General features: G+C 41.0%; 1 protein-coding gene across 1 annotated transcript in view; it reads left to right on the top strand.

Annotated features, from left to right (window-relative positions):
• The first annotated feature begins 1,024 nt into the window (after nt 1–1,024).
• Nucleotides 1,025–18,415, top strand: part of uba7 (ubiquitin-like modifier activating enzyme 7) — an 83,619-nt gene continuing 66,228 nt past the window's right edge. Inside the window, exons 1-15 of the mRNA XM_024383013.2 lie at nt 1,025–1,244; nt 2,516–2,684; nt 4,648–4,782; nt 5,053–5,159; nt 5,293–5,383; nt 5,517–5,646; nt 5,988–6,085; nt 6,271–6,420; nt 6,675–6,839; nt 7,122–7,238; nt 7,484–7,564; nt 8,056–8,211; nt 11,639–11,804; nt 13,710–13,906; nt 15,622–15,686. Of these exons, the coding sequence (XP_024238781.1) occupies nt 1,198–1,244; nt 2,516–2,684; nt 4,648–4,782; nt 5,053–5,159; nt 5,293–5,383; nt 5,517–5,646; nt 5,988–6,085; nt 6,271–6,420; nt 6,675–6,839; nt 7,122–7,238; nt 7,484–7,564; nt 8,056–8,211; nt 11,639–11,804; nt 13,710–13,906; nt 15,622–15,686 (1,874 nt within the window). The 5' untranslated portion in view covers nt 1,025–1,197. The remainder of the gene's footprint in view (nt 1,245–2,515; nt 2,685–4,647; nt 4,783–5,052; nt 5,160–5,292; nt 5,384–5,516; nt 5,647–5,987; nt 6,086–6,270; nt 6,421–6,674; nt 6,840–7,121; nt 7,239–7,483; nt 7,565–8,055; nt 8,212–11,638; nt 11,805–13,709; nt 13,907–15,621; nt 15,687–18,415) is intronic.

Raw genomic sequence — 18,415 nt, 5'->3', positions numbered from 1 at the left:
AGATAATGTTATTATTAGACTTTACATCACCAGGTAATTGTGGATTACTAAAGTATAATATCCCTTAAAACAAATAATGTTAACATTGGATTGATAGATGCATGTGTAGCATGTGACAATAACAGGACCATATCAAGGATAGCATCCCAAATGAATACAAAATACCACTTGAAGCTCGATGACGAGTTGATAATTTGAATCAGCTGTGCTGTGCTAAGGAAAAAACAAAGAAGTGCACCCCTTGGAGTCCCCATGACCTGTTCATCTGTAGACAGCCTTTCATAGCTCTTTATCCGAGGACAGAAAACAACTTCATTATACTCAAATTACACCACACTGAATATTATGAAACTATTATCTCCATCCTAACTTTCTAGGGACTGGAACTACACAAGTACCTGCTCTATCCAGAATAGTCTACTCTTTCACATTGACAGTTGGGGCTGCTATCCTTTCACCCTCCACCATGGCAGTTAACTAGCTACCTACAAATGCAGTTGGAGTTTGTTTTTTACAGTGATAAATACATCAAGATAGCTAGCTAATGTGAAGTTATGTAGCTGGTGATGTTTAATTCACTTAACTAGCTATTTATACAGCATGTAAAGTTGGCTAGATAGCTAGCCAACTAGCTCCTTTAGCAGCTCATTTGAGTTAGCCTACACTGTAGCTAGTTAGCTAATAATACATCGTTTTTTTTACATTTTCGAAATGTATTTACTTGGTTCCCACAGCCATGTGGATAATTCGAAACAGGGAAGCAAAATGTGTTTGTCACCGGAGCGTTTTAGAGGATATTACTATAGAACTGTTTACCCATTTAATAACCAGACCTTCATACAAATCTGCTATGCGGAATTCTTGACGCACAATCGAACAGTGTTATATGCTGCCAGCACCCGCACAAGCGAGTCACAGTTGTCAGCCTAAACCGCACTCGGCAATTGACTGCTTTCTTGTGAACATGCCCACTGGTGATAGAGGTGATGACGTCACTTAGAGAAAAGCGAAAGTTAAATAATCGTCCTACTGAAAAAGTTTTACAGGTAGCATTCTTGTTCTAAACCCTGCTCAGGAATACATTTAAGAAACTTGAATAGGGAACAGTTTGGCTCTGCACAATAGAACGAAAACGGGATTATCACCAACCTTTTACTCAATAAAACGTTAGGCTGTAGACTAGATCACTTCCAAAACATGTCTGAAAGCAATGATATCGACGAGGGCTTTTACTCCCGACAGCTGTAAGTATAGCCTGTCATGTCCAAAGGAAACTACAATTTGACAGTTGACATGCATCTAGCAAGGTTATTATAGTTTTGAGTTTTTATATGCGTTTTATTTCTATTCGCTTCTCTACTTATATTTTAAATTCAGTTTATTTTCAGTTACTATAAAAATAAAAATACATATTTTTTTATATTATTTGGTTTCAGTTTCAGTGTTAGGGGAAGAAAGCATGATTTAAACCTAACCCTAACCTTGACCACACTGCTAACCTTATGCCTAAACATAATATTAAATTAAGACCAAAAAGCGAATTTTTGTAGCCAAATCTGACATTGAGACTGTGGAATCTGACTTTGTTTTTTTGGGGCGATGTCACTTCTTACAACTGGGGGCAGTAATACATAAGGTGATGTCTCAGGTCATAGGTTAGGTTAGGTTTAAAATGTAATGTCTGTCTCAATGTGACTTGGATTTAAAAGGAAGAGTGCAGAGACTGGCTTTCCACTAGTTAACACAGCCACAAAGTCAGATTTCACAGCCACGAAGTAAAAATTTGCTGCAAAAATAGCTTTTTGGTCATAATTTAAGGTTAGGGTTAGGCATGAAGTTAGCAGTGTGGTTAATTTTAGGGCTAAAGGGATACTTAGGGGTTTTGGCAATGAGGTCCATTGTCTACTTCCCCAGGGTCAGATAAACTTGTGAATACCATTTTTATGTCTCTGTGTCCAATATGAAGGAAGTTAGAGGTACAGCATAGTTTTGTGAGCCAATACTAACTGGCGTTAGCGCAATGACTGGAAGTGTATGGCTATCTGTTAATTGAATGGGCGGAGTTTATCCATAATTATTACTTTGTGGCTGTGTTAACTAGTGACGACCCTGAGACTGGTGCAAAAAATATGGTGGAAGGAAAATCTCTCACCCATGTTAACACCAATCCAATGCTTTTTAACTTTAGTGACGATTTTGTACCTGTAGTGATATCTAGAGATAATAATGCACAGGCCTAGATGAAACATCGCCATTTCCAGGCAGCATTTCGCCGCCAGATTCAGACCCGATATCCACATCCAAAAAGCCTGAAAACCCCATTGAAAACCCCATTCGATTTTTGCTCGAAGTTTGGATAATAGTTTCAGTATAGTTAGTTTTTGAAACGGGTTTGTTAATTATTTTATTTCAGTTCACACATTTTATTTCAATATCATTTTTTATTTTAGTTTCAGTTTACTATAATAACCTTGGCATCTAGTAACAGTCTTGTCTTTTGGGCACTGTGTGGCAGGTATGTGTTGGGTCATGAGGCGATGCGTCGCATGGGGACAGCTAATGTCCTCATTGCGGGGATGCGGGGTTTAGGGGTGGAGATCGCCAAGAATGTCATCCTCTCTGGAGTGAAGTCCGTCACTGTGCAGGATGAGGGACTGGCTGAGTGGATGGACTTCTCCTCACAGGTAGGCTACCTGTGTCATAGAGTAACCCTGTTATACTGTAATACTGTTCAAGAAATAATCTGCCCCCTAGACTAATTTAGGAATACAGGGTTTGAAAGGTCTCAATGTCATCATGTCACAGCAAGAAAGAGACTACTTGGCCTTAGCAGGCATTCCTGCCAATATCACCTGGCGCAGGTGGAGTCGACAAATTGAGGCTGTTCAGAGGGCAAAAGGGGGTGCAACCAGTGATGGTCGGTGCCATTTAAATGAGGGAAGATTATTATTTTTTTAATGAACATGGCCTTATTTCTATTACAGCATATTGGATGACTGTCATTCATATTCCATTCACCCAGCTCAATTGAACATTTAGGCTACTATAAGATACTAACATTTTCCCTGTACACATCATGAGGTTGCTACAACTTAGCCGATGAATTAAAGGTCAGAATATATTGTCACGTTCTGACCTTTATTTCCTTTGATTTGTCATTATTTAGTATGGTCACGGCGTGAGTTGGGGTGGGCAGTCTATGTTTGTTTTTCTATGATTTGGGTATTTCTATGTTTCGGCCTAGTATGGTTCTCAATCAGAGGCAGGTGTCATTAGTTGTCTCTGATTGAGAATCATACTTAGGTAGCCTGGGTTGCACTGTTTGTTTGTGGGTGATTGTCTATGTTGATGGCTTGTTTCAGCGCAGCTAGCATTAGCTTCACGGTTGTTATTTTGTTTACTGTTTTTGTATAGTGTTTCAGTGTTCAGTGTTTTCTTTATTAAAATTCATGATGAACACATATCACGCTGCATTTTGGTCTTCCGATCCTTCTCGCCTCTCCTCTTCAGATGAAGAGGAGGACGACCGTGACATATATTCTCTAATTATATGAACAGATCTAATTCCAAACCCAAACAATAATTTAGCGACAGTCTGAATTTGTTCTAAACTGACTTGCCTAGTTAAATAATGGTTAAATAAAGGTTAAATTTTTTTTAAAATATTAAAATATGCCCTCCCACCTATCTGTTTCATGTCTCAAGTACTGTAGCCGCGAAGCCAGCATGGATATAATGCAAGAATGTACTAATATTTGCCATATTCTAATAATTCTCATGTGACGACGTATCGCCAAGGGCCATGCCATGGTGAAATTTGCACACTTGGGGATCTGAAACAATCGGATGGTGAAACTTGCATCCAGTCAACCAGAAGGCGAAGCAAGGCAAAGCAATTCATGCAATTCATGCATAACATCTTGGCCATGTTCTGTTATAATCTCCACCCAGCACAGCCAGAAGAGGACTGGCCACCCCTCATAGCCTGGTTCCTCTCTCAGTTTCTTCCTAGGTTCTGGTCTTTCTAGGGAGTTTTTCCTAGCCACCGTGCTTCTACAGTACACCTGCATTGCTTGCTGTTTGGGGTTTTAGGCTGGGTTTCTGTACAGTACTTTGTGACATCAGTTGATGTAAGAAGGGCTTTATAAATACATTTGATTTGATTGATAATGTCCTGCAAATAAACATTATTTTTAAAGTTTACATTTTTTATTTTGCAAGTAGTAGGCATTAAGAATTAGCATAAATGTGGATTGGAGCGTTATAGTTTCCATCATCATTTGTCGCAATAAAGTTAGACAAAAGAAAAATCCATAAAAATGTTGTCAATCTTTAGAAAATATATCCTATATCTGCTGTTTCCATTACTCATGTCACAAAGATTTTTTTTTGCTTTTGTCGAATAAAAGTCAGTGGAAACCTGCATAATGATTTCATATGTAATTTGAAGATGGAACATGGACAATAACTATTTAGAGCAATCCACGTTAGGCCGTCTCTATCACACTGCCGTCTCTGTAACTATTTAGCACCTGATATTAAAGGAGGGAAATAGGAATACAGGGGCATATAACATTCTGAAAATGTTAATTCAGATCAGATGTTATTTTGTCAAACTACTCCTGAACCCCAATGTTTCCCTTCCAGTTTTTCCTGCTGGCATCTCACCTTGGTCAGAACCGAGCCCTGAGTTCCCTATCTCGGCTGTCTGCCCTTAACCCCCATGTCCATGTGTCTGCCCACACTGGGCCACTGAAGGAGACGCTGCTGCAACAATTCCAGGTAGGCCTGAACCCTGCCTTGCATTTACCCACTTTCTCTCTGGACTAGCCATACACAGTACAGCTAGGGTTGCAAAAATCTGGTAACGTTCTCAAAATTTCATGGTTTTCTGGAAAACCCGGTTGGAAGATTGCCGGAATCAGGAGGGAACAGACAGGAAACCAGGATTTCTGGAAAACCTGGGAATTTTCAGGAAGCTGACCAGATTTTTTCAGCCCTAGGTATGGCAATAACATTAAAGGTGAGAACATATCTTATTTGTTTTCCTAGGTGGTGGTGCTGACTGACTCCTCTCTGGATGACCAGCAGCGTTTTGGGACGTTTTGTCATTCAAATGGCATCAAGTTAATTGTGGCTGATACCAAAGGACTTTGTGGGTGAGGGGGGTGACACACCATCTCTACTTTAACCAATAATAACCTCTCCTGTAACAGTCCTCATCCATAGTAGATATGAGTGATGCATCGTTGGTTCAGTTCCCCAATGGTTATTTTTTTGGTTTTATTGCAGTCAGTTATTCTGTGACTTTGGGGAGGAGTTTGAGGTCTTGGACACTGATGGGGAGACACCTGCATCAGCCATGATAGATCATATCACCAAGGTATTCAATGCTTACCTTTCCTTAACTATTGAAGATGGTGGCATTTGCATGTTATACCTGGGAATACAGTATGTCAGTGGACAAGATCATAGAGCAAAAACCACTGTTATACATAGTTCTCTTGCATCTATAGGCGGATCCTGGAGTGGTCACATGCATTGAACAGAGGCATGGCTTTGTAGATGGCAGCACTGTGTCCCTCTCTGAAGTGTGTGGCATGACAAAGCTCAATAGCTATGGACCAGTGGACATCAAAGTCCTTGGTGAGTTCTTATTCACAGCGGAAAAGCATCCAAAATAATGGTGGTTTAGAACAAGAATGCAGAAAATGTACTTTGCCCCTTAAGTGCCACCAGTAACACTTGTTTACTAGAAAGATATTTCAACTTTAGTTTCTCTCGAAAGTACATCTCCTTTTTTAATATTATATAATTGTTGTAATATGAGGCATATCTAAGCTACTTTAAAAATGTTTTAAATACATGACAGGAAATGGCATGACAGTGGTGGTGATGACATTTAATATGGACAGAAATGTAAATGAATATGATGATTCATACATTATGATGTGTGTGTAAATGATGACATGTTCTTTCATTGCCAGGCCCTGATTCCTTCAGTATTTGTGACACCTCAAGCTTTTCTGAGTATAAGAAAGGCGGCGTAGCAACTGAGGTCAAAAAGTCTAAAATACTACAATTTGTAAGTATTGTTTCTTAATTTTATCAAATGAATTATGTTGGACTAGGCATTCATCTATCCCAAGGATAATATTTTGATATTTACTGTATCATATGGAAAGCCAACCTTACCAATATGGCGTTCAATGACATTGCACTCAGTTCACTATGCTTACTTTATGCCTATACTTTCTGTACTTGTTACAGAAACCCCTTGATGAGGCCTTGGTTGACCCTGAGTTACTAGTAATGACTGACTATGGGAAGATGACGAAGCACCAGACACTGCACCTGGCCTTCCAAGCCCTGCATGGCTTTGTGAAGAGAGTGGGACGACTACCTAAGCCCAGGTCCCAGGTCAGTGAAAGACAATACAAAATAATATTTATTTTTCTGGTATGGAACATTCATGTGTTGGTAGAAGAAATCTTATGACATTATACTGTATTTGCCTGTCTCACCACGCTTTGTGATGTTCAGTGGGCTAAGATAGCATCTTTAGAATCTGTGAAAGATATTTGAACCAGTAGCTCAAGTTGGATAGAATCCCTACAGAAACTGGTCATGCTCTGTCTTACTATGGAGTCGGCTGTCCATCCATCCCCCTACAGTCGGATGCTGAGCTACTGGTAGCCATGGTGACAGAACTGAATAAGGTGTCCCATCTGGATCAGTTAGATGAAGATGTGGTGCAGAGTCTGTCCTTCACTGCCTGTGGTGACCTGGCCCCTGTTAACGCCTTCATCGGAGGGCTGGCCGCCCAAGAAGTCATGAAGGTGAGGACAAAAGTCCCGAGAAGGAACATAGGTATCCAACACATTTAGGCACTAAAGAAATATGAAGAGCTAGCAGTCCCAATAATTCAAAGCTGCCCTATGATCTAGTCAAGCCCCTCGACAGTAGAATGCATTTATTACACCTTTATGAGCAAACTGCTACGGTTTCTGTACTCCAGAAAGCACTGCCAGGGATAGTGAAGTGCCTGTGATGTGCTGTATGGTTCATAGTGTTGATATGTTTGCCTGTGTGCCTGATGTTCATATTTGGTGTCCCTATAGGCGTGCACTGGGAAGTTCACCCCTCTTCAGCAGTGGCTGTACTTTGATGCACTGGAGTGCCTTCCTGAAGGCAACGGTGGAGAGGGAGAGGAACTGACAGAGAGCACTTGTTCACCAGTAAGATTTTAATACATAATATTAAAAAAATATTAACATCAGCCAATACATATTCAAATAAATATATATATATAATATCAGCCAAAAGCTAGCTATCGATTACTATCTCCCCCCATAAAGAATAATTAATGTAGCCTTAGGAAGCCATGTTTTATCTATCAGGAAAATAATCAATTGGCATGTGTTGGTGGATATTTATTCCCTGCCTGTCTGCATTAACCACTGCTCTACTGTCTCTATTGCAGAGAGGCTCTCGGTATGACGGGCAGACTGCAGTGTTTGGATCAGGCTTCCAGGAGAGGCTTGGTGAACAGAAGTATTTCCTTGTGAGTGCCAGTCTTCTCATCTCTCACCAGCAGGGGGTGCCCTCTGCATGGCCAAACAGGCCGCAGTGTCATTCTTTCCCTCTGGTCACTCCTGCTAGTGTTGATAATGACACGTGCAGGAAACAGCTGTGATTCAGGTGGCATTTCCTGTTAGCGTTTGGTCCTGCCAAGCCCTCACCTACCAGGCTTCCTTTGCATGTGTTATGCTAGCTTTTATTTGTTTTGCTTTGTGTGTGTGCGCGTGAGTTTGTGCGTGCATGCTTGTGTTATTGCACTCTCACCACTTCTGTTTCCACATGAGTGTGTTGGAGTGAAAGTCTTAATACCCTCTGATGTGCAAAAACTAGCTTGGCATATACTATGACAAATGTGTTGATTAAGTGATATTTATACAGTAGATGAATGCAGTAGATGAATGCAGCTTGGGTTGAATTGATTTGTTCTATTTTATTTTGTATTCTAACATGTCTTCTGTCATGATGTGTCGTCAGGTTGGGGCTGGCGCTATAGGTTGTGAACTTCTCAAGAATTTTGCTCTGATTGGCCTGGGGGCTGGAGAGGGTGGGCACATCACTGTGACAGACATGGACTCCATAGAGAGATCCAATCTAAACCGACAATTTCTCTTCAGGTCTCAAGACATTGGGGTAAGAGAGAAGCAATTCTCAAAATGCTTACTAGATATTGAAATGATCAGATGCCTTTTATGTTGTAGAATTGTTTTTATTCATTTTCAACACATTTTCCTTTTTAAGATGGAACTGATCTTTTATTTGTGACAAAATCATTATTGATGGATGTTGATGACAAATGCAGAGAAGGAGAGACAGAAAGTATCATTTATACTGAGAGTGTGTTTCTCTGTTAATCATGATTCATGGCAACAAGTTTAATGTTTACACAGATTTGTTTACCATCTGATTTGTTTACCATGGGAAAGAGAAATCAATATTAATCTGACTCACAGGCGAGAGATCACATTCTTCTAGAACACACAGAGGGAAACCTTGTACTGCACATTCCATCATCCCAGCGTTTTTCAGCTCCATAATTAATGTACAGACAGTTTTGTTTGCCTTGGTAGTTGTCCGGCTGTCCTTTGCTCCAGTTGGTAAAGTCAAATCTGGACCCATCGCTGCAGAGCCATAGGCCTTCCTGAGCAAGATCATAACCTCCAATCCAGGCGCGAGGAAATCCCCCAGTTTGTATCATTACCATCTCCTGTATGTAATTATATTCTGCTGTGCTGTGGACGGATGCCAGGTTGGCTCCCTGATACACACAGAACTGCTCAGACTCGGTACCTAAAGTAGCGGGATCCGTATTTGGACCAGCCAGAGGGACATGCGCTCCTGCACTCTGTCCCCTCCAACCTCTCCCCTGTTCCCTGAAAAGCCTCCTGATACAAGCCCTGTTCTCCATCCATCTCTACCGAGGGCTCCAGACTTTCCAGGTCATTCACGTCAGCTGGATACTTAACAGCATCAATTTCCTGAAACATCTGGAGACCTGGGCTCTGTTCAATGCTGTTTCCCTCACCACCCATCTCCTGCATATGATGAATACGTTCACCATTGGTCTCCAGTCTGGGTTGAAAGCAGGGAGCTGGTCCAGGTTGGCCTCCATCAAGGACTTTGCATCGCCCAGTGCAAAGGCACCGCTTAGAAGCAGGATGGTCTTTATCGCCATAGTTACAGTTTTCCGATCGAGTGTTTCACAGGTAGTTTCTGTAGATTCTGTTCAGATGGAGAAAGAGGAACACTTTTATACAGGTAGCTCACATGTCCACAAGGAAACAACTGCCAATTCCCAACAATTGTAAGCTCCTTTTCCTGATAAGTTTCTTACACATTCCCATTATAATTGATCAAAGTATAACACAACAAGTTTATATCTATTTCCTGTTCATATCCACTTCGTATTATCACCCATAAACAGACGTGTGTTGAGCTGGCATTTTCCCCCAGCACTTTTCAATCACAAAAATATTGACACAACGTGTGGAAAAGAGGGATGAACTACTGTTTTTGAGACAGACTTGCCTCATGAATAGTCAACTCGCCTACAATTAACCTGTGCTTCACATCGGAGTGCTACAGGTGATGTGTGTGTGTCGGGCACGCACACCTATAAGGAATGCTGATAGGTTTCTTACTTATTCCCGTAATAATTCATCAAAGTGCAAAACAACATGTTTATCTATTTCCAGTTCATATCACATTTTCATTCATAAACAGGGATATATTGCTGATTGGAAAGATTGTACAGCCTGATCCTATTATATTTAGTTTTTTCTGCCTTGTCAGCCAAGTCAAGACGAAATTAATGAGAAAAACACACACACACACACACGCACGCACGCACTCCCACATCCAACCTTACACACCCCAATGGTAAAAACACATATCTGTCTGGATTGAATCTGAATATAGTTAGGACATATTGTGCTTAGGAAAAATTGTGTCCGGCAAACTGTTATATAACTAAATGGCTGTGAGCCATGTATGTATCCGTAGGCCACAGTCATGGTGATTTAGGTTTCCTTTCCACTTCATTTGAATGTGACCGAGTGCTTGCCATTGGCTTTCATACCATCTTCCAGATGTCTGTCAGAAGGAGAAATATACAAGATACTGCTATATAAGACCCATCTATGATGAGTTTATGTGTATCCTGATTTCCTTTGCTGCTTGTGTAAATATTTGGGTTTCCCTTCCCCTCAGTTCTCTAGTTTCTTTGTCACCCAGTTCACACCATTGCTGCTCTTTTTCTCGCTTTTTGCCTTTAGTGTTTCTGTAATTTAATGTTTCTGTGTTTTAATGTTTCTGTGTTTTAGTCTTAGTGCCTTTAGTGTTTCTGCCTTTAGTGTTTCTGTGTTTTAATGTTTCTGTGTTTTAGTGTTTCTGTGTTTTAATGTTTCTGTCTTTTAGTGTTTCTGCCTTCAGTGTTTCTGTGTTTTAGTGTTTCTGCCTTCAGTGTTTGTGTTTTCATGTTTCTGTGTTTTAGTGTTTCTGCCTTCAGTGTTTGTGTTTTAATGTTTCTGTGTTTTAGTCTTAGTGCCTTTAGTGTTTGTGTTTTCAGTGTTTCTGTTAATTTAGTGTTTCAGTGTTTGTGTTTTAATGTTTCTGTGTTTTAGTGTTTCTGCCAGTTTTGTGTTTTCTGCTGTTGTTTTAGTGTTTCTGCCTTCAGTGTTTGTGTTTTAATGTTTCTGTTGTTTTAGTGTTTCTGCCTTCAGTTTTAGTTTTAGTGTTTCTGTGTTTTAGTGTTTCTGCCTTTAGTGTTTTGTGTTTTAGTGTTTCTGTGTTTTAGTCTTTCTGCCTTTAGTGTTTGTGTTTTAGTGTTTCTGTGTTTTAGTGTGTTTCAGTGTTTGTGTTTTAATGTTTCTGTGTTTTAGTCTTTCTGCCTTTAGTGTTTGTGTTTTCATGTTTCTGTTGTTTTAGTGTTTCTGCCTTCAGTGTTTGTGTTTTCATGTTTCTGTTGTTTTAGTGTTTCTGCCTTTAGTGTTTGTGTTTTAATGTTTCTGTTGTTTTAGTGTTTCTGCCTTTAGTGTTTCTGTTTTCATGTTTCTGTTGTTTTAGTGTTTTCTTTAGTGTTTTGTTTTAATGTTTCTGTTGTTTTAGTCTTAGTGCCTTTAGTGTTTGTGTTTCTGTTTCTTTGTTTTAGTGTTTCTGCCTTCAGTGTTTGTGTTTTAATGTTTCTGTGTTTTAGTGTTTCTGCCTTTGTGTTTGTGTTTTAATGTTTCTGTGTTTTAGTGTTTCTGCCTTCAGTGTTTCTGTTGTTTTAGTGTTTCTGCCTTCAGTGTTTGTGTTTTCATGTTTCTGTGTTTTAGTGTTTCTGCCTTCAGTGTTTGTGTTTTCATGTTTTTGTGTTTTAGTGTTTCTGCCTTCAGTGTTTGTGTTTTCATGTTTCTGTGTTTTAGTGTTTCTGCCTTCAGTGTTTGTGTTTTCTCTTCAGGTTTCTCTTTGTATTCCACCTATTCTTTGAGTAAGTCATGGGGGAACGAGGGGAAGTTCATCAAGAGAGGCTGATTTTCCCTTCACTCACCGACTTCCTCCTCTTCCTCTACTTCCACAGAGACAGAAGTCAGAGGTAGCAGCCCAGGCGGTCAGAGTCATGAACCCCAACATGAACATCACAGCCCACCAGAACCGCCTGGACCCAGACAGTGAGCAGGTCTATGGGCACACCTTCTTCATGGGCCTGGATGGAGTAGCTGCAGCTCTGGACAACGTGCAAGCCAGTCAGTACCAGTGCCTGTGCTGCTCCCTGTATCATGATCCTATTAATGATATTACTACTAGTGACAGAGTCCATACACTGTCCAACACCCACGCTACTGCCAATATCAGGACTAACACACACGTCTAGCTGTATCGACATCAATAACATTACTAGTACAACAACCAATGGCTCATAGTCTTATCGGCATCAGTAATAAACACCACTAGAGGCAATTCATTCTCCTTTATTTCTGTAGTAATAGCTGTGGTAATAATAGCACATAGGCCTGCATGCCACTAGTACTAGAATCAGTGTAGTTATTAGCCTAAGGTCAGTTCATTAGCAACTATATGTCTGTCTGTCTGGTGTTGTTAGACAGACTTGACTCATTCCCCAGTATGGCTCTGACTCTGAGGTCATTATGTAACTAGCCACTGCCGAGTCCTCAACAACCGGTTTTCAGGGGACATAGAAAGAGAACCTATGATGCAACTTCCGGTTTGGACATTACAGGGCGACAACATTAATGAGAAAATCACACACACACACTTTAACTCCTCCTCCACATTTACTGGATTGGTTAAACAGTGCAGAACAGAACGTCCCCTGACAGTTTTTTTCTTATGGTCAAGACCAGTATGTAGGGGATCTATACTGAACAAAAATATAAACGCAACATGTAAAAAGTGTTGGTGATGTTTCATGAGCTAAAATAAAAGATCCCAGAAATGTTTCATATACACAAAAAGCTTATTTCTCTCAAATTTTGTGCACAAGTTTGTTTACATCCCTGTTAGTGAGCATTTCTCCTTTGCCAAAATAATCCCCTCCACCTATAATCCATAATCCATCCACGTATCAAGAAGCTGAATAAACAGCATGATCATTACACAGGTGCACCTTGTGCTGGGGACAGTAAAAGGCCACTCTAAAATGTGCAGTTTTGAGGGAGCGTGCAATTGGCATGCTGACTGGAGGAATGTCCAACAAAGCTGTTGCCACCGAATTCAGTGTTCATTTCTCTATCATAAGCCGCTTCCCACGTCGTTTTAAAGAATTTGGCAGTATGTTCAACCGGCCTCACAACCACAGACCACGTGTAACCACACCAGCCCAGGACCTCTGGCTTTTTCACCTGCGGAATCATCTGAGATCAGCCACCAATACTGCTGATGAAACTGTGAATTTGCAAAACTGAAGATTTCTGCACAAACTGTCAGAAACCATCTTAGGGAAGCTCATCTGCGTGCTCATCATCCTCACCAGGGTCTTGACCTAACTGCGTGTATGGCGCCAATAGCCAGCAACTTTGCACAGCCATTGAAGAGGAGTAGGACAACATTCCACAGGCCACAATCAACAGCCTGATCAACTTTATTCGAAGGAGATTTCACGCTGCATGAGGCAAGTGGTGGTCACATCAGATACTGACTGGTTTTCTGATCCACCCCCTACCTTTTTTTTAAGGTATCTGTAACCAACAGATGCATATCTGTATTCCCAGTCCTGTGAAATCCATAGATTAAGGCCTAATGCATTTATTTCAATTGTCTGATTTCCTTATATGAACTGTAACTCAGTAAAAGCTTTGAAATTGTTGCATGTTGTGATTTTTTGTTCAGTGTAGATTCAGGCGTTTATTTTATGCCTGCTACGTTAGGTTATTATTATGTAATGCTGTAGATAGCTGCTGGCTCAGAGGGATTGTGGAACGCATGGTGGGGGGAGCAGACAGACAGATAACATAGTATTTTAGTCCTCTATTGGCACGGTTGGGGAATACATGTAAAGCAATTTACGAAATACATTTTAAAAGTAACCCAAGCCTGTTTATATGCTGTGTGACTTTTAGCTGTTCTTATTGGTTTACTATTTCTGTGTGTGTGTGTGTGTGTGTGTGTGTGTGTGTGTGTGTGCACTACAGGAGTGTACCTGGATGGCCGCTGTGTCCAGCACCAGAGACCCATGCTGGAGGGGGGTACCCTGGGTAGTAAGGGCCATACTCTAGTGGTAGTTCCCCACCTGACTGAGTCCTATGGACCAGCCAAGACCGGCTCCCAGAATGCCATCCCACTGTGCACCTTGAAGAACTTCCCTCACCGCATAGAGCACACCCTGCAGGTGAGGCATGGAACCACAGTCTGATTGTATGTGTTTTTGACTGCATCCCTGTAGCCTAGCATCATCACAGCAACCTAGCATTGTCATATCAACCTCCTGAACCATCATTCTGGAATCCTAGCATATTAAAGGAGTTTAGGCCATGGCATTCCTCTACCCTGAGCTGCCATCCACGTTACGTTTAACACATTTTAAACATGGCTGCTCTCTGACTGGTTGGCTGGCTGACTGGCACATGGCTGGCAAGCTATCCAGAGCATAACCTTACAACACTAACCTTATGTCGACATACCCCAAACAATTTGACTCAACGTTGACTTAACTTAGGTATGGCCCATCTCCGTCCATACAGTACAGTACAGTATCAACTCCTAACTCAGCCCATCTCCGTCCATACAGTACAGTACAGTATCACCTCCTAACTCAGTCCATCTCCGTCCATACAGTACAGTACTAACTCCTAACTCAGTCCATCTCCATCCATACAGTACACTATCAACTCCTAACTCAGCCCATCTCCGTCCATACAGTACAGTATCAACTCCTAACTCAGCCCATCTCCATCCATCCATACAGTACAGTACTAACTCCTAACTCAGTCCATCTCCATCCATACAGTACAGTACTAACTCCTAACTCAGTCCATCTCCGTCCATACAGTACAGTACTAACTCCTAACTCAGTGCATCTCCATCCATACAGTACAGAACTAACTCCTAACTCAGTCCATCTCCATCCATACAGTACAGAACTAACTCCTAACTCAGTCCATCTCCATCCATACAGTACAGAACTAACTCCTAACTCAGTCCATCTCCATCCATACAGGACAGTACAAACTCCTAACTCAGTCCATCTCCATCCATACAGGACAGTACAGTATCAACTCCTAACTCAGTCCATCTCCATCCATACAGTACAGTACTAACTCCTAACTCAGCCCATCTCCGTCCATACAGTACAGTACTAACTCCTAACTCAGTCCATCTCTGTCCATACAGTACAGTACTAACTCCTAACTCAGTCCATCTCCATCCATACAGTACAGTACAGTATCAACTCCTAACTCAGTCCATCTCCGTCCATACAGTACAGTACAGTACAGTACTAACTCCTAACTCAGTCCATCTCCATCCATACAGTACAGTACTAACTCCTAACTCAGTCCACCTCCGTCCATACAGTACAGAACTAACTCCTAACTCAGTCCATCTCCATCCATACAGTACAGTACCAACTCCTAACTCAGTGCATCTCCATCCATACAGTACAGTACAGTACCAACTCCTAACTCAGTCCATCTCCATCCATACAGTACAGTACTAACTCCTAACTCAGTCCATTTCCATCCATACAGTACAGTACTAACTCCTAACTCAGTCCATTTCCATCCATACAGTACAGTACTAACTCCTAACTCAGTCCATCCATCCATACAGTACAGTACTAACTCCTAACTCAGTCCATTTCCATCCATACAGTACAGTACTAACTCCTAACTCAGTCCATCCATCCATACTCCACTTATCTCTTAATCCCTCACACACACAACTCATCTAAAATGCAAAGCTTTTTACACTCTTAACTCTCAATCTTGCCCCAGAATGGAGAAGCATTTTGAGGGTGATTGAGACCATGCTTAAATGAAAAGTGTGCATCAGACTGAAGTTAAAATGAAAACCTCATTAAGTCAGACCTACCATGTGTCTTTGCAGTGGGCCAGAGACCAGTTTGAGGGGCTCTATAAACAAGCAGCTGAACATGTCAATCTGTACTTCAGGTAAGTCTACCTTCTTTCCTAACATACTCAATCAGTTGCAATCACGCAAACACGATGAGCAGAAATGGAATCTTTAAATTCCAAAGTGTGCTGTATTTCACTTAAACTTTTAGCTTCAGATCGCAGGCTTATGCTACTAGTCATACCAGCCGTAGGCCAATCATCCAGCCTACCACTATTCAATGTTGATGCCTCAGTCTGCCCTCATACATACAGTGCCTTCAGACAGTATTCACACCCCTTGACTTTTTCCACATGTTGTTGTGTTACAGCCTGAATTTAAAATGGATTAAATGTAGTTTTCTTTGGTCACTGGCCTACTACACAATACCCCATAATGTCAAAGTGGAATTGTGTTTTTAGACATTTTTACAAATTAATTAAACGTTAATAGCTGAAATGTCTTCAGTCAATAAGTATTCAACCCCTTTGTTATGGCAAGCCTAAATAAGTTCAGGAGAAAAAATCGGCTTAACAAGTTACATAATAATTTTCATCGACTCACTCTGTGTGCAATAATAGTGTTTAACATATTGGCTACCTCATAACTGTGCCCCACATATTTTCTGTAACGCCCCTCAGTCAAGCAGTGAATTTCAAACGCATGTTCAACCATAATGACCAGGAGGTTTTCCAATGCCTCGCAAAGATGGGCACCTATTGGTATGTTGGTAAAAAAAACACACAAAAAAACAGACATATCTCTTTGAACATGGTGAATTTATTCATCACACTTTGGATGGTGTATCAATACACACAGTCACTACAAAGATACAGGCGTCCTTCCTAACTCTGTTGTCAGACAGGAAGGATTTCACCATGAGGCCAATGGTGACTTTAAAACAGTTACAGAGTTTAATGGCTGTGATAGGAGAAAACTGAGGATGGATCAACAACATTCTAGTTACTCCACAGTACTAACCTAAATGACAGAGTGAAAAGAAGTAAGTCTGTACAGAATAAAAATGCTAAAAATCATGCATCCTGTTTGCAACAAGACACTAAAGTAAAACAGCAACAAATGTGGTAAAGCAATTCACTTTTTGCCCTGAATACAAAAGTGTTATGTTTGGGACAAATCCAATATAACACATTACTGAGTACCACTCTATATATTTTCAAGCATAGTGGTGACTACATCATCTTATGGGTATGCTTGTCATCGTTAAGGACTGGGGAGTTTTTCAGGATAAAAAAGAAAGGGAATGGAGCTAAGCACAGGACAAATCTTAGAGGAACACCTGGTTCAGTCTGCTTTACACTAGACACTGGGAGGTGGATTCACCTTTCTGCAGGACAATAACCTAAAACACAAGGCCAAATCTACACTGGAGTTACTTACCAAGAATACTTGACTTATATCAACTTGATTATCTATGGCAAGACCTGAAAATGGTTGTCTAGCAATGATCAACAACCAATTTGACAGAGCTTGAAGAACTTTGAAAATAATAATAAAATAATAATAATGTGTAAATAATGTGTAAATCTTGCACAATCGAGGTGTGGAAAGCTCTTACCCAGAAACACTCACAGCTGTAAGTGCTGCCAAAGATAGTTCTACAAAGTATTGACTCAGGGGTGTGAATACTGTATGTAAATGAAATATTTCTGTAATACATTTTCAATACATTTAAAAAAATAAATAATTATGAGGTATTGTGTGTAGATGGGTGAAAAACATCTATTTAATCCACGTTGAACACAACAAAATGTAGAATAAATCAAGGGGAATGAATACTTTCTGAAGGACCTCTACATGCCCCAAATAAGTAGTGAGCCCTACAGATGGTAATGCAGTAGTTAGTGCTGTTTCTAAAGAACAGCCAGTGTTGCAGTAAAGCTCAGGGAAGAGATGTCTTCTGGATGAAGCCACCCTCCCACCAGGGAACTTCTAGATTAACAATCTCCTGGGTTAAACATCTGGCACATAGTCAGTCAGCTAATTAGGCAGAGATGTCTAACTCATATACATCCATTCACTTTTTTTTTTACCTTTATTTTACTAGGCAAGTCAGTTTAAGAACAAATTCTTATTTTCAATGACGGCCTAGGAACAGTGGGTTAACTGCCTGTTCAAGGGCAGAACGACAGATTTTGTACCTTGTCAGCTTGGGGATTTGAACTTGCAACCTTTCGGTTACTAGTCCAATGCTCTAACCACTAGGCTACACTGCCGCCCCTTACTTACAGGCCTGAGGACTAGTTTACTTCCTGCTGAAAGAGGAAAGTAAGTGTTATAATGAAGTAGCGCTGTCCTCATGGTTTTGTTGTGGTTGGTTTTTACAAAACTTTTGGAATGCAGTTGGAGTCTTGCTGTGTATTCTGTATGTATTGTGTCTAATGGTCTGTGGGTCTGTGAGAGTGACAATTGTTCTCAGCTGCAAGGGGAGCCCTGTTAATCTGCCCCAGTAAGAGTCCATCAACTGCAAGGGGAGGCCTGTTAAATCTGCCCTAGTAAGAGTCCATCAGCTGCTCCGGAGCCCTGTTAATCTGCCCCAGTAAGAGTCCATCAACTGCAAGGGGAGGCCTGTTAAATCTGCCCTAGTAAGAGTCCATCAGCTGCTCCGGAGCCCTGTTAATCTGCGGAGCCCTGTTAATCTGTAAGAGTCCATCAACTGCAAGGGGAGGCCTGTTAAATCTGCCCTAGTAAGAGTCCATCAGCTGCTCTGGAGCCCTGTTAATCTGCCCCAGTAAGAGCCCATCAGCTGCTCCGGAGCCCTGTTAAT

This window comes from Oncorhynchus tshawytscha, linkage group LG02 (assembly GCF_018296145.1).
Source record: "Oncorhynchus tshawytscha isolate Ot180627B linkage group LG02, Otsh_v2.0, whole genome shotgun sequence".
NCBI lineage: Eukaryota > Metazoa > Chordata > Actinopteri > Salmoniformes > Salmonidae > Oncorhynchus > Oncorhynchus tshawytscha.
Note: the sequence above shows the minus strand (reverse complement) of the source record. Positions and strands in the feature narration are given on the sequence as shown.